Below are 15,780 nucleotides of genomic sequence, written 5' to 3'. Positions count from 1 at the left end.
ACCCTCACCAAAAAATCCCGACTTTCAAGATAGAAAACAAACTTCAAGAGATTAAGAAATTTCCCAAATATTGCAGTTAATAAATAGCAACGTTGGGCTTTAAATCCAGAATTGCCTACTAGCAAAACCCATGATCATTCATGGTTTTTAGTCACCTGATGCTGAACCCCTCACCCATCGTTTGGTAAAAGCTTTATTTTTAAAGTTCTCCACAGAGGAATTCTGGGATAGGCTTAAAAACAATTTTAAATAGCCAAAAAGGCAAAAAATAATATATTATATAAACCATGCATAAACACTTAGATTGTAAGGATTATTGAAAAATAGGCTCCAAATAGTAGCATTGTCTAATGACTTTTTCTGACATAATTTTATAACTACTATAAATCACTATATTAGATTAGTTATGTCAATTTTATAGCCAACATTACATGTTAAAGATAGATTTTATATATTTCTATATAATTCTTGAAATATATCCTTTGTATATATTATGTACTTAAAATCTATATTAAGGAGACTCGGCTGTGGATAAAGTTTTTCCAGGTAGTACTGATACTTTACATAATCTCAACATAAAGTATTTTGGGTTAAAGATAATTTGGAGCCTAATCAGCAGAGAAATGAATGGTGTCACTGTCACTAAACCCACCAGGCACAGGTAAGGTCAGGTACTGTTCACTGTTACTGCAACAGAATACTCACAATTCTTATTTCAAGTGATTTTTAAAAAGCCTGTGACACAGACAAACGCAGCTCTTCACTAAATGTGTTTTTGTATGTGTGTCTGCCGAGTGCACTTCTGTTGGGATAACAAAGGCAAACCACTGATGGTTAGTCGAAGGCGGGTGGTGAGTAGTAACAGCCTGCTACCTTGAGGGGAAAAGCTCAAAGCAGATGCGCGTCAGTGTACAACCACTGACATGTTTTTATGATCATCATGATACAAATCAAATAAGATATTCATGACCAGCTAATGCAAATTCATGTGAATATTCCAGTGCTCTGCTTTGAAAAGCACTGTGTAGCCTTGGGTCATAATCTCCTTTGCTTTGTGGCATATTTGTGGCAGTTGCTCGAAGCTGAGGCAGATGAAGTATAACAGTGAATTCACTCTGTGTTATCTCTGTGCATATCACAACATTTTTGCTTCATTATTTTTGCACTTTGCTCAGTGCAGTTTGCTTCAAATTACATATGTATTTAAGGGTGTGCTTTTAACGAATGTACTTTTGCATAAACCTCAAAGTGCTGGGGTGATGTGTCCTGTGCTCAGAAGTGTAATTCCATGTTTTCTTCCCCTACAGAACGCCATAGTGTCTATTAAGGAGCTGTGTGGACTTCCTCCAATTGCCAGTCTGAAGCAGTGCCTGTTGACTCTGTCCTCTCGGCTCATCACCAGTGACAATACTCCTTCAGTTTCGCTTGTGATGAAAGACAACTTTCCTTATCTGGAGCCTCTGGGGGCAATTCCAGATGTGCAGAAAAAGATGCTGGCTGCTTATGATCTGGTAGGAAATTATGACTCTGTGTTTCTTATCTGTGTGGGGGGGAAATCATACTGCAGAGGCTCTTTTTGGAATTCTCATAAATAACACTGAGCAGTTGCCTTTGAAACCCGAATTGGGGTGGCAGGTGGAGCCAGCCCACTCAGCTTGCCCCAAGCCCCAGTGGAGACCTCCGAGGCTCTGCTGTGAGCCCAGAGCTCCACAGATTGCAAATGGAAAATCTCTGCTTTAGCAAAGAATGAATTATTGATTAAGTCCTCAAAAGTATACATATCTCGTCATCTAGTGACTTCAGCCTACAATAAAACCATTTAATTGCCTACCCATTGGAAGGAAACTTAAGCCTCTGTGCTGCCTTATGATGGTTGGGACAAAATATTTTTTTGGAATGTCTATTTTAAGCTAATGTTATTCTTTAACTTTTCTGAGTATATAATGGATTTACGTAGCAATTAAATTTAAGAATAACTATATTCTTGCATTTTCTTAGTCCATAAAAAATTAAGAAGCAAATGACAAACTGGTAAAATTTGTAATGTGTAAGCCAGATAAAGTAAATATCCTTAAAATAGAATGAGTAATTAAAAATTGATAAGAAAAAAATGGAGAAAAATCTTACATTAGTCAAGATCAAGTTCGGCTTCGTGAAACTAAAAATGCAAGCCAAGCATGGTTTAAAAATACAAAGTTTTATTTTCTCACATTAAAATCTGGAGAACAGCCACCCAAGCTGGCACTTCTCCAAAGTTATTAGCATCCTAGGCTTCCTCTGGCTTTCTGTTTCACCAACCTGTACCGTCCTCATGGTCCAGAATGGCTGCAGGAGCTCCAACCGTAATATCTACCTTTCAACTAATAGGGATGATAAAAAGGAAATATAGGGCATACCCTTTCCTTTTGAAGATATTTCTCTGAAATAGCATAGATCATTTTTGCTCATATTTCAGCCTGGAGTTGATACGGAGACACACTTAGATGCATAAGAGGAGGGGAAACGTCCTTATTTCTATGTGTCCAACTGAGAGTCATCTCTTCTGTTACTAAGAAATAGAGGGATAGTGGGTGTCAGGGGATAACAAACACTTTTTGTCTCAGAGGTGAACAGACCATTCATGTGCCTCTTTTCCTTAAAAATATAATGGAAATGTAAAGAACATATTTAACTTTAAAATAAATTTTTAATTAAAGATAGTTAAGAAATGTAGTGAGATACTTCTCCATTAAATTGGCGTTACTATTTTTTTTTAAAGAGTACCTCTCCTAAAGAATTTAAGAAAGTAGATACTGGCATCCACTAGTGGGAAAATAAATGGATATAATTTAGGAGGGGAAAAACTTGGCAATAGAATTAAAAATGTTTATCTTATTTGATATATATATATTTCCTTTCCAGGGTATTATTCTAAGCCAACATATTTGTACATAAATATTTATACTTAAAACTGTCAACATAGAGGGATTGGTTAAATAAAATATAGTAAACAATATTATGGGCTCCCTTGAAACCATTAAAATCGTGCATTAGAAGAATATATAATGATGTGAAGAACTTCTCATGCCATATTTTGTGAAAAAGTCTGGTTCCAAAAATATACTCTGTAGTATTTAAACTGTGTTTATACGTATACACATTTAAAATGCTACCAGGATATTATTAATGATTGTTTCTAAATAAGGGGAGTGAATTTTATTTTCTTGTGTATTTTTTTATATACATTTTTGTGTTTCCCAGACTTATAATAAACCTGAGTCATTTTCACAGTTGAATAAAAATAAATGTTAAGGAAGAAGAATAATATTTTATCATTAAAAATCAAGTAGAGGAAAGACATTTGGGATACACATCCTGCAACTGTGACAGAACAGACCCCACAGAGTGTAGTCTGCTTATGAATGATTGTACCTCTTTTAAACTGTACTTCATGGTTGCTGGGGGACAAGTTCCCTTGCTTATATCTCATTTTTCATGAAATCAATTTTTCATCATAAAAGTAGGAACTGAAAGCTATTCAGTGAATAGGTATAATTGCCATCTAAGAGGTGAAATTAGGGTAGTAGTTGCCATAGAGACAGACAGTAGAAATCACTTATTCTTTCAATTCCCTTTAAAGCAAAGAAAGAAAAATTATTACTGAGAGGGGAGCCTGGCCCCCTGGAGCTGGGCTTGTAACAGGCAGACAAGCACCTGGGCTGCGGTTGGCCAACTTCCATTTCACACCCCCAAGTGCCCAGTGGTGTTTTGTTCCAGTTTTATCTGCTGGAGCCAAATCTGAACATCAGCCATTTCTCATTTGTATTTTCAAAACACAATTTTTAATTTCAGGCATAGTATGGTTTTCCAAAACTTTAAGTAAAAAGCTAGAGTGGAAAGCAGAAATGTTTGTAATGATGTCTTCATTTATAGTTTCCTACAGAATGATTTTTTAATTCTGTTAGGGGTTTGAGTATATTAAATATCCTCTTACCAAATGGTAATCTCAGTGGACCGTGGATGGGATCAAAAACACTATGGACATCTCTGTTGGTTGTTTTTTTTAGGGAGTGGGATGGGTAGGGACAGATACATGTCATGATGACCTTGGCCTGGATGTCAAAATGCCATTTTTACTTTCTAGGCTTTGCATTGCATTGGTTGGCATCTTTAATACTTCCAGTGTGTTAGTGTTAGTATTTATTTTAAGGATGTCTCCTAAGATACCCTGTAGATCCAGAGTGATCATCTAAAAACATAATCTAGATCATGTCACTTTCCTGCTTGAAAATCTTCCAGTGGCTTCCCATTACAATAAAATGGAAACTCCTCACCGTGGCCCGCGGGGAGACCCAGGATGTCCCCTGGCCTGCCCATCCACCTGCGGCTTCCAGCCCCACCTTCACACTCTCTGCTTGGTTCACTCCCTATGTCAAATGGGCTTTCTTCCTTTCTTCAGTCAGACCAGCAAGCTTGTTCTCATCTCCAGGCTACTTTATTTGTGGTTTCTTCTGCCTAGAAAGGTCTTCTTTCTTGCATGGATAGTCGCTTCATATTATTTAATTCTTAGCTCAAATTTCATCTCCTCAGAGAAGCTGTCCCTATCCACTGACCCCCACCTCTCAGTTTATCACATAACTTTCATTCCCATCATTCTACTTAGCAATCTTGAAAACTATTTTGACTTTTTGTTTAATTTCTGTTCTCCTTTACCCCTCAATTGAAGTGTATAGTTTTGGAGGGCGGAGACCCCATCTGCCTTGCTTGCCACTGTTATCTCTGCAGCTAAGACAGTGCTGGCATGTACTAGGTTATCAATTAATATTAGTTGAATAAAAAGTAAACAAAAGCATCTATTCTTGATGAAAATAGTGTCGTTCCCAAGCTATAATTGAATGTGTTTTATGGTAAATCTTTAAATCCCCTCTGTTTCACCTTTATGACACCATCCTAGCTAAATTGTTTCCTGTCTTATCTGCAAAGTTACAAACCTATAGTCAAAGGCAGAGCTATCAAGACGGTAAAAAGACCAGGAGTTGCAAGGGGCTAGGAGAGGTAGGGCAAGAGAGGGAGAGATAAATGAGTGCCACAGAGGGGAATTTTAAGGCAGTAAAACTACCGTCTACGATATGGCAGCAGTGGACACATGCCATCACGCATTTGTAAAAACCCATAGAATGTACAACACGAAGAGTGAAACCCAGTGTAACCTGTGGACTTTACCTAATAATAATGTCTCAGTCTTTGTTCATGAATAGTGATATATGTGCCACACTAATGCAAGATGATAATAGTAGGAAAAACTGGGGGTATGTAGGGTGAGAGGGTATGTAGAAATGGCTTGTCTTTTTCTGCTCAATTGTTATGTAAACCTAAAACTTCTCATGGAAATAAAGTCTTAAAAAAGACTTTACAGACGTTAGTAAAAACTCACTTGGTTGACTAATGTGAAAGACAAATCCCGGGTTTATTGCCTGGTGGCGGTGGCAGATATCCCAAATGAACAGCTTGCATCCTCAACCTAGACTCAACTTGCATAAATGTTTGGGTTTCTCAAAAATGGTAATGAACTGTATGTATGCTATCTGAGAGAAAAAGTTGTAACCACTAAAAATATACAGGACATGCTTAGAATAAAAAACCACCTGAAATCATTTCTGAGCAGATGTAAATGTTTGGCTTATTTCAGTATCAAAAGAAATGAATCAGGAAACTAGGTAACCTGCATTTATTGAAAGCTAAACTACTTGCATCAAACTATACTACTTATCAAGAGGAAATAAATGAAAATATTTTAGAAATCATTGACCCTGAGTTCATCTGCACAGATTTTTTCTAAATTTAGCTTTTCCTCTAAATTTAGCTTTTTGTCTAGTGACCTCAGTTGACCCTAGCTCTTAACCAAACTTCCAGCTAATTTAAGATTTGGAAATATTTCCTCTTGAGGATTTTAAAAGTTATTCAGTGTTAAAAGTCATTTAAACATTAATATTGCAATTATAATTCTATTATAGCATCTGTGTTGATATCAAGTAACCAAAACTCAAATATATCTGGAATAGAATAGGGTTATTTACCTGGCATAATTTCAGAAGATACCTCCCCATTTCTATTCCATATCTTATTTAAAACATATGTCTGCCATCTGCAACTTGGTACTTAAAATTTCAAAATGGCAATCAATTCCTTTGGGTTAAGACTTTTTATCTCTTTTAAAATACAAAAAACTCTCTATGAGTGTAGCACATTGTGTTATTAGTAATTTGTGCCTTTGAATGACTTCAACAGATTCTGTCCTACCACCAGGTTTTTACCTGGGAGAAGAAAGAGATCCACATAACAAATGTTCTCCAGGTCTGGGTAAGGTGAGGGAGAGGTGGCTCAAGTAAATGTAATTTTTCTTAAGAGCAGCCCTATCTACATTCTCCCATAATACACCAAATAGGCACGTAGCTATGTAAATGCTTAGCTGACATTTAGTGCAACTGAAGCAGAGGTGACTTTCCTGATATCAAATGCATGTCACAGCCAGAGGTGGGAAGTGACGGCTCCTGACAAGCATGAAAGCAAACTGGGAACATTATCAATCAGAAACTCAGGCAAGTAGAACAGGCCCTGAAAGCAGACGGCAGGATCGATGCCTCCTTGCCAGGCTCGGGCACACAGCGGACAGCTGGCAAAGGCTGTAGCTGGCTTGCTGCAGTGCCATGCTGGTGGCTCTGTGGTCATTAAGACAGTTTTTCAGTTCTGTCCCAAGGACTGAATTTAAAATCAGAATATGACTTCTCAGTGACTTGTCCCTTTATTGAACTGTGATTTCTTTGGAGGTGCAGGGGCTCAGGTCTCTGAAAGAGTCAGCATTATTTCCCCACTGTGGATTTTCACTTTCTCTTAGAAAATAGCCCATTGAAGTAGATAATATAGCCATAGAGTCACTGCTAGGTCTTCTGAAGTTGTTAATGTAGTATAATTATGCTTTGCAAGTAAAAGTGGTATGATGTGAGTTTTTTTTGTTGTTGTTGTTGCTGTTGTTGTTTAGGATTAATCTTGTTCTTGGGTTTGTTAAAAATGAAAATTGGTTACGGAAAATGTTAGCTAGTATGAGATATTTAGTTCTATAAACATCCTCAGAGCTCCTCCCTTGTGCGAGCCACTGTGTTAAATGCTGTGGAAGGTACAGTGCGCCCCGTGGTCCAGTAGCTCACAGTCAGGACAGGCGGCCTGGTAAGGTCCAGGCCAGGCCTATGAGTCTATGATTGGTGATGTGAGTATATTTCTCATCATTTCATGTGAGGTTGGAATGGTGGGTGATTACAGTAAAAAATACTTAGCAATTTCAGTAGAATACTATCAAAATCTGTTTGAATAGGTTTGGCTTTTTTCTTTCTACAATAATGTTCTTTTCATGCATGTGGACTGAATATTATTTTAGAAACATATCTCTAGCCTCAGCCCTAACATATTACTCTAGTCACATTTCTACATTTGATTATAGAGCATCACTTGGGTGTCTCAAAAACAAACAACAGAAATTTCATGGGTTTAAAACTGGGTTAATTGTTTTATTCCCTAAGGTACTCATCCACCCTTTTCTGACCGGTGCAAAAGATGCCACCATGCCAATGGTCTTCAGTTCCTCCAGACCATTTCCAAACTCTTTCCATATTAACTCCAATAAGGTTTTGTTTTTGTTTTTGTTTTTTAAATTTACACTTCAATATCAATGAGATCTATTGCCTCTTTCCTCATGGCATTACTCTTATATATCCACTTTTTTACATTGATTTACCAAGGTTCTCAGAAAGCTCCCTTCTTTTTCCTACTGCTTGAATTTTTCAGTAGGCTAACTAGTCCCCCATCTAGTCTTTATTTTTCCCTAATTCAACAATTGGAATAATTGTCCTCAAACCTCCCCCCCTTTTTTTTGGATTTTTAACTAGCTTTGCAGTGCTGCCTCTTTTGCCATCTTCACTTTCCATTTGCTTCTGTTGAATCCCCTCCTTCAATCAAGTGATGTATTTGCCACACCTTTTTCATTCTCCATCCTTTGCACTTATATTCTATACCACCGAGAATGCCCGTCCTGACTTAATTCCCTCCCTATCAATGTCCAGCCCTTTGTCCTAACCTCCAGCAAAACTTACCTTATTAAGAAAAGATTTCATTCATTGACTTTATTAGTGACATTCAATATATACCATATGTAAAGAACTTCAGTAGATTCTGTGTATACAGAGATGAATAAAAAGAGATAGATATCAGCACAAATAGCTATAATGTGAAGTATGACAGCTCTTTGACTTGAGATAAATATAAATAAAATGAGATAGGACCATGTGTATTTGCCACTTATAAAGTGCTTTCTCTTTTGACATTATTTTTGTGTCTTTATGATTTTGATGGGTCAGCTCAGCAAACATGTTTTAGATATCCATTACTGTGCAGGGTGCTGCGGGAAAGAAATGGTATGAAGCAAAATTTCTATCTTTGAAGAATGGAAAGTTCTGATAGAAAGGCAGGACTTACCCTCCAAAAAGAGAAGGAGCAAAGACACATGGGGTCCAGAGAGTGAGCCAGATGATGTTTTTATGTCCTGAGCTCATTGAGTCTAAGGACCTTCAGTCCTATGATGGACTTTTCGCAGTGACTTGTAATATACCCCTTACACTCACTCTTACCCAGTGTCAGCAGAATTTTATTTACAAATAATTTTTAAATAAAAATATTGCCTAACGTTTATGTAACTTTTTCTTTAGATAGCTTAATTTTTATTTTTCTAATGTTTTCACATGTCTACTTTTTAATGCATAGTCAAGAAGCGATTGCCTAACGTACTTGGTCCTGTTCAGTGTTTTAAATTAATGTGAAAACTTTTGGGTAGTTAGTGTTTTGGATGTAGTGTTCATAGGTGGAATAGTTACAGGGGGCTACAACTGGAAAAAAAATAAACCCAGAGCATTTTCTGAAGGTGACTCCTATGCTGACTTATTTATCATTAACATAGAAGTTAAAACTTTACTGTGGTAAGAGCAGCAGATTCTCTGAAGTTAAAAAAGAAATCAAAACATTCTGCAGAACATGAGTCAAAGGTTATTTAATCTTTTACTAAGTCAGTTGGGGTGTGATTTGGAGAGCAGTTGATTGTGCTAGCATGACCAGGAGTCTAGCAGAAAGAGCTAATTGCTGTCTTGAATCACTCTTGCAATGGAATCGGTATACTGGCAGGTATCCCAATTAAGCCAACAATAATGAGTTGGGTTAAGTACATTCTCTTCTGTCAGTGTCATTGCCAAAATATACTGAGCCTCAGGATGGGAATAAGTAGCAGGTATGTCTGCAGTAGTTTTGTTTATTGAAATCAATTTAAATTGAAATTAGATAAGTAAAGACATCATTCTTCCCTCCCTATCTTTCAGTATGAAATTTATGTGGAACTTTATATTGGTTTACATTTCAAAAAACTATGTTGGCTTATGTAGTAATGGAACTCAGGAAAAGAGCAGCCTTCTGGTGTGAGCCCATCCAGAGCTGCTCATTTAAAAAGAAGATGTTGTGCACTTAGTGCGCTGAAACCTCCTTTCCTTGTGATTGTGGTAATGTCTTCTGAAACATTTTTCTGTGTGATGGGGACATTGTCAGCACCTCGAAAGTTGACCCCATTTTTGCTTGGTACCAGGGTCCCAAAGACACTGGGTATAAGAGACACATCAGTAAGCCAGTATTGCAGGCTGGCTCCTTTGTGGAATATTGTGCCTGTACCCTCAAAGTTCACTGTACATTCCTGAATACTCAGGTCCTTGCAATGCTTTTAGTTAAAGGCAATGTGAGGCAGTCAAACTGGCCTGAAAGTTTTGGAGAAGCTTCCTGAAGTTTAGTTGCCTTGCAATTTTATGTATTATCTATTATTTTAATGATAGTTGGATAAAATCAAACATTGCTAATGATTACTCAGTATAGAGCTGACAACTGTCGGGATGCAGAATGACTGGAGACAAAGTAAAATGACCCCTTTTTTCAGAAAGCAGCTCACCGAAGCAGCTCCTGCTGCCATCTTGAATGTGGAGCCAGACGTCCTTCAGCCTACTCCACGCGAGTTCTCTTGTCCTGCGTCGTTGTAAATCAGGCTTGAAAATATGACTCAGAGCTAGTCCCAGGCCAGAGATTACGTCACATACACCGAAAGCAGAGGACCTCCAATAGTCTTGCAAATGTTCCTACCTTAGGCATGTTTTTGTTTTACCGAAAATTAACAGCCTTGATAGGATTAAATTTGCTGAAAAACAGAAGATGCCAATCTATTGACATTTATTTTATTGGACTTTAAGTTTTTTAAGAAATTAAAAATTAAAAGAAATTGTCTTCATTCTAGTTAGCAAATGTATGTGTAACAGCCATCAAATTTGAAAATGTGCCAAGTTTTATAAAATTTAAGTATCATTTTAAGCAACATGAACAGGTGAGTCGCTACAGAACAAAAACTAATACCCAGTGTTTTGATTAGAAGGAAGGTAAGAGATAGAATAATTGCATCTCTCTTTTTAAGGGGAGAGAACAAACTTGGTCTAGAGTAGATTCATTTTTTATTGAGTCACATATTCTAATATGATTGATCTTCAAAATCTGATTACTCCTTCTTGAAAAAGCAGTGGGTTTAAGTAAGTACATTTCTTTCTAGGTTTCATAGGAAGAATATTTATATTGGTCGATGCATGCTGCACATTAGACTTGCAGGGAGAAGCAGTCATGGAAAAATGTATTTTCATGATGCTTTACTTACTGAATCCTACTTTATTAAATGTTAATCACTAACATGCATTCACAATAAGAATTCCATGCTTTAATATAGTATCCATCTCAGAGTACAACTTATCAGCTTAGATTTGCCCCTCAAGAATGCCTGGGTTCTAGACTCAACTATTTCACTAACTAGCTGTGTAGATTCAGGCAAGCCAGTTTGGGGGACTGTTTTTTCATTTGCAAAATGAAATTGTCCATAGTGGTCCTTAAGGTGACTTCTAAATATAAAATTCTGTGGTTCTAGGAATTTAAATATAATTCAGAAGAAAATTGGAATCTATGGAAGGTTTATGACTCACAATCTGATGGAAGCTCATCTTTTCAGTACCATTAAATAGTTACACTGACTTGGCAATGGTCCTGGGCAATTAGTTAAATTCCCTATCGAGAATTGCTGGAAGGACAGTTTTTTTTCACACAGGTTGGACAATTTAATCCATCTCTGAGTAAAAGTGTTACTGTTTTCATTTTAAATAAATGATTTTAATCTTAACCGACAACTTTACACACCCCTGCTGAGGACATCTAATGCATTAAATAATGCCACCCTTTATCTGGGTAAATCCTCTATTCTTTTAGATACAAAGCCATGTCAAAGGAATACAATCCATTAGGAGATATTCATGTGACAGAACCAAAGAAAAGCCCTTTGTATTACTACAACGAGCAAAGGCAACTGGGAACTCAGGCTGAGACATCAGATAAGTAAATCAGGCTTCTGCCAGATTCTATCAGTTGCGTCAACCAAGCACGGGTTGGCTAGGTGTCCCGACTACCCACTGTGGAGATTATCTGAGGACGTGCTTCTCACCTTCTCTCCTTGGCTTTTGTATCTTATATGTCATTTTGTCAGGATCTGTAGAGACCTAGGAAGGAAATGAAATGGAAAACAACCATTTTTTTCTTTCCTAAAAACTTACATAAATTACTCAGCTGGGAGAAAGTTTGAAATTGTTAATTTGAATGTGGATTAGAATTGTTGGTACATTTCACCCATTCATCTTATTTGTTTTCTCTACAACTGCTATTGAAAGTTGACTGTGGAGAAGAGAATAAAATTGTTGTTCTAAATACAATGGAAGATGTTATCATATAGAAGATAAAATGTTCATATGAGATAAGTTCATATGAGCAATTATTTTAAATTCTAAGAATATTAGTGATGAGGTATTTCGGAATAAAATTGTGACTTTTCTTCCTAGAGGATTTCAGGTTATCTTTAGAGAATATCAAAGGGGTGCTCTTCTATGTGAAAGGTTACAAAACACTTGAGTATCTCTTTATGAAGTGATCTATTGGACATGGAGAAAAACAAACCTTTTACAGTATTAACATATAGTACTTACTTGGGAGCTTTTGAAGAGAACTTAAATCATAGACTTGTTGTATGTCTTGGTCTTGACTTTTCTGTGCCTCAAATAAGTAATAAATTTTTAAAATTTATTTTCTGATATAGAGTATTATAATATTTTCTGTAGGAATGATTCTGTTAAAATCTTTATATTTATTTTTCAGCACTTAATCTGAAAAGGAATTAAGAGCATGTAAAGGCATTATAGAAAGATGGAAAAGCCTGGAAAAAAGACTAGAAACAAAAAGAGAGATTAGAGTTCAAAAAGATAACTGAGTTTGAGAAGTGATCAGTAATAAAATATTTATGCATACATGTATGGGTAAGGTATGTGTAGAAGAAATAAGTATCACAAAGTAAAATAGAAAAAGTTGATTATGTGAATGGATAGGTGAATTTGGGGATAAAGGTCAATAAGATATAGGGTCCCTGCTCTACTGGAATTACAATTTACTGGGAAAGTGAAGGGTAGGAGATAATATAGGTAAACGGTTAATTGTAACAAGTTAAAAGTTGCAAACACACTAAAAAATAGAATGTTCTGCTGCCCTGGATGGGTGGCTCAGTTGGTTGAAGCATTGCTCTGTGCACCAAAATGTTGCAGGTTTGATTTCTGGTCAGGACACATACCTCGGTTATGGGTTTGATCCCTGGTTAGGGCGCATACAGGGAAGCAACCAGGTGATGTTTCTCTCTCACATTGATGTTTCCCTCTTTCTCCCTTATTCTCTCTAAAAAACCAATAGAAACATGTCCTCAGGAGAAGATTTTAAAAAACGGAATGTTATTGGAATTCGGAAGTAAAAGAGGGAAGGACGTGAAGCCTGAGGCCTGGTAGGATTTGACCATGGAAGAGGGGAAAAAGCTAGGGGAGAGGTGGAGGTTGCAGGTGAAGAAAAGAAGGGCTCATTAGGCATGGGTTCCCGAGGGAAGCAGGGGAGAGCTGGGACTGAAAGTCTAGGTAGAAGAGCTCGCCTTGGCAAAGAGGACACTTCCTTCTTAGGTTGTTACAGAGTCTGTGGATGCAGGAAGTGCCTTCTTTTTATTGTTTGCACTGAGAAGACAGTAAAATACTGCAATGAAAACTGGTCACAAATCAAGAAAGAGTTTTCTTTAAAAATTAGAGAATGGTATCATCTATTCTCTACTTAGAGAAAAATCAAGAGAAATGAATATAATATGTCAGTCAAGATATTAACAAAGGAAATTATCAGTCTTATTCTCTCTCTCACTCTCTTTTTTTTTTAATTATTCTTAAAAGGGATATGTTTGATTCTGGTACTTATGGGTATGTCCTCATGCTTTTTTCTAGCATGCTGGGCCTGGTGACTTTGGAATGCTACAGTCAGACTCAAAAGATTGCCTGTAGATGAAGGCATGTATTCTCGCGTAGAGTATGACCAGTCCAGACAAAAATAGAGAGGTGCTATTTTTTCTCAAAAGTAGAGATGTCAGGAAACTGAGATTTTAATTTCAGCCTGATAATTAATTAGTTCTGATTTTGAGCAAACCTTTTAACTCCTGTATGTCTTAGCTTCCTTTCTTTAAAAAAAATAAAATGAAAAGGGTGCTCATAATAATTTAGATTCTTTTAGCCTTAAAATTAAATGATTCTAAAAATATATGGAATATTACCTATTTTACTCATGGTAAAGTCACAGAATATGTTTTTTTAAGTTAATGTTTCCCTTGCTTAAACTTTATGAAAACATTTTGTCTACTACTCAAGTAATTGGGGCCTCTGATAACTTTTGAAAGTTTTATAAAAACTCAATTGATGTTGCATATGTGGATGCTAAACTTAGAAAGGACTAAGTTAGATTGCCTTCATAGTAAATCTTTCTCTGCCTGTAAATTTCATTCACTTGGGAACTGCAGTAACTCAGGCTACTATTAGCCACTTGATAACTTGTTACTCACAAGCATTCTTCTTCTTTTTAGGAATTGAAAGAGTTAACTAATACTGTTTGAAAATTTGACTCAGTTGAGACCTTCTTGTATTTCTGGTTTTATAGTTTTGATAGTCAATTTAGCCCTTCAAATAAGTCACTTTATATTAATTACTGTGGGCAGAAAATATGAGTAAATGAATTTTGTTTGATTGAATTGATTATCATATTTTATTCATTTGAGTAGACTTCCTTGTTAGACTGGAAGCTCCATGGAGATAGAAATGTGTCTGGTTTTGCTCATCAATGTATCCTATCCCTTGTACTTTCCATAGTGCTTACGCATAATGGCTGCTTAATAGATAGAGATTTGTTAAATGAATAAATGATAGGATTTTACTTCTATGGAGTTTTTAAGCACTAAAAGTTTGTGACTCAATGTTCCTTTCCATTTGAAAATTTGTAATCATAAACCACTTTATGTGTGGAACTGATTATACAAGACTACAATCTGTTCAACAGCATTTGACATGAAAAATGTCTTGCCTAAGACTTTTTATGCCCACTGTGAATTCGGCCTTGAACTAACTCCCTTCAGAATATTGAGCCAGACAGATAAACAAGGAATAGCCAGATGAAACGGGACAGTATTTATTGAGAGTTGAAGAAATTTAGGAAGCGTTAGTTTGCCTATCAGTTTGCCTTTCTTTTTTCATTTCTTCTAAAGGGCCCCAATCCTTATCTTTCTGATCATAATTTCTTTACCTACTATTATCTTTCCTTTTCTTCACATACAGATTTTTCTTTTCTTCATCTCTCCAACAGTTGTCTTATTCTCTTATGTTACTGAATATATTAATTACCTCTTGGGCATATTTGTTTTCTATGCAAAGGTGGAGGACAGGGGCAACCATTTCAGTGTTGGTTCCTATAAACTTTACTGAGTTGGTTGCTCTGAGATCTGACCCACTCCTCATTATTGCTAATGGAGTGGACACCCTTCTAGAGGGAGGATCAGACCTCTGGCATCTTTGGGCCATCCAAATCCAAGGTGCCAACTTCATTGATATGTCCATTAGTCTTTTAGCTCATCAGATTCTCTATTCCGATCTCATTGCTGTTATTCCAATGCCACTTGCCTTGATGTTGTTGTACTAAGTTTTGGGATGAGGGAGTGGAATAAGAGTTGTTCATGAATGTTGTCTTGGGCTTAAAGAATGTGTATACATTTGTTCAACAGTTATTTGTTTGACATGCATTGGGTGAGATGCATGTTACATAACTAGAGCAACCGTAAGGTAGGTGACTCACGCTGAGTGTTAGAATGGGTGGCAGTTGGAGCAAAGATTATCCTCTCTTCACCCATGGTGAAGGCTATGGGTCCCCATTACTGACCATATCATCCGGGTCTCTCTGTATGTACTCCTTCCAAAAAGCCAGTTTAAGGATTTCTGACAACAACCTTTTTTATCTTTTTTTTGTGACAGATGATTCAAGAGAGCCGGTTTCTCATAGAAATGGCTGACACCATCCAGGAAAAGATTGTGCAGTGCCAAAAAGCAGGTAATCTCCTCCCTCCCTCACTCATAACTGACAGATTAAAAAAAAGTTTGTGTTCTTACTCTTAAAATTCAAATATTTTATGACATAGTTTATACTTTGAGTTACCCTTAAGTCTTTGTTTAGTGCAGAGTGTATATATGGGGGATGATGTCTGAGAGGTGAGAGTTCTGAATCTGCTTTTGTGGTTTGGGAGCCTATCAA

General features: G+C 36.7%; 1 protein-coding gene across 2 annotated transcripts in view; it reads left to right on the top strand.

Moving 5' to 3' along the window:
• Positions 1-15,780, top strand: part of PLCL1 (phospholipase C like 1 (inactive)) — a 307,752-nt gene that overhangs the window by 240,694 nt on the left and 51,278 nt on the right. For both annotated transcript variants that reach the window (XM_054585880.1, XM_054585881.1), the window contains exons 3-4: positions 1,308-1,511; positions 15,504-15,579. In XM_054585880.1, coding sequence (XP_054441855.1) covers positions 1,308-1,511; positions 15,504-15,579 — 280 coding nt within the window. The remainder of the gene's footprint in view (positions 1-1,307; positions 1,512-15,503; positions 15,580-15,780) is intronic.

Source organism: Pteronotus mesoamericanus, unplaced genomic scaffold, assembly GCF_021234165.1.
Source record: "Pteronotus mesoamericanus isolate MK-2021 breed Mesoamerican mustached bat unplaced genomic scaffold, CSHL_Meso_final contig_90, whole genome shotgun sequence".
In the NCBI taxonomy this organism is placed as follows: Eukaryota; Metazoa; Chordata; class Mammalia; order Chiroptera; family Mormoopidae; genus Pteronotus; species Pteronotus mesoamericanus.
This window is presented reverse-complemented; position numbering and strand designations above follow the sequence as displayed.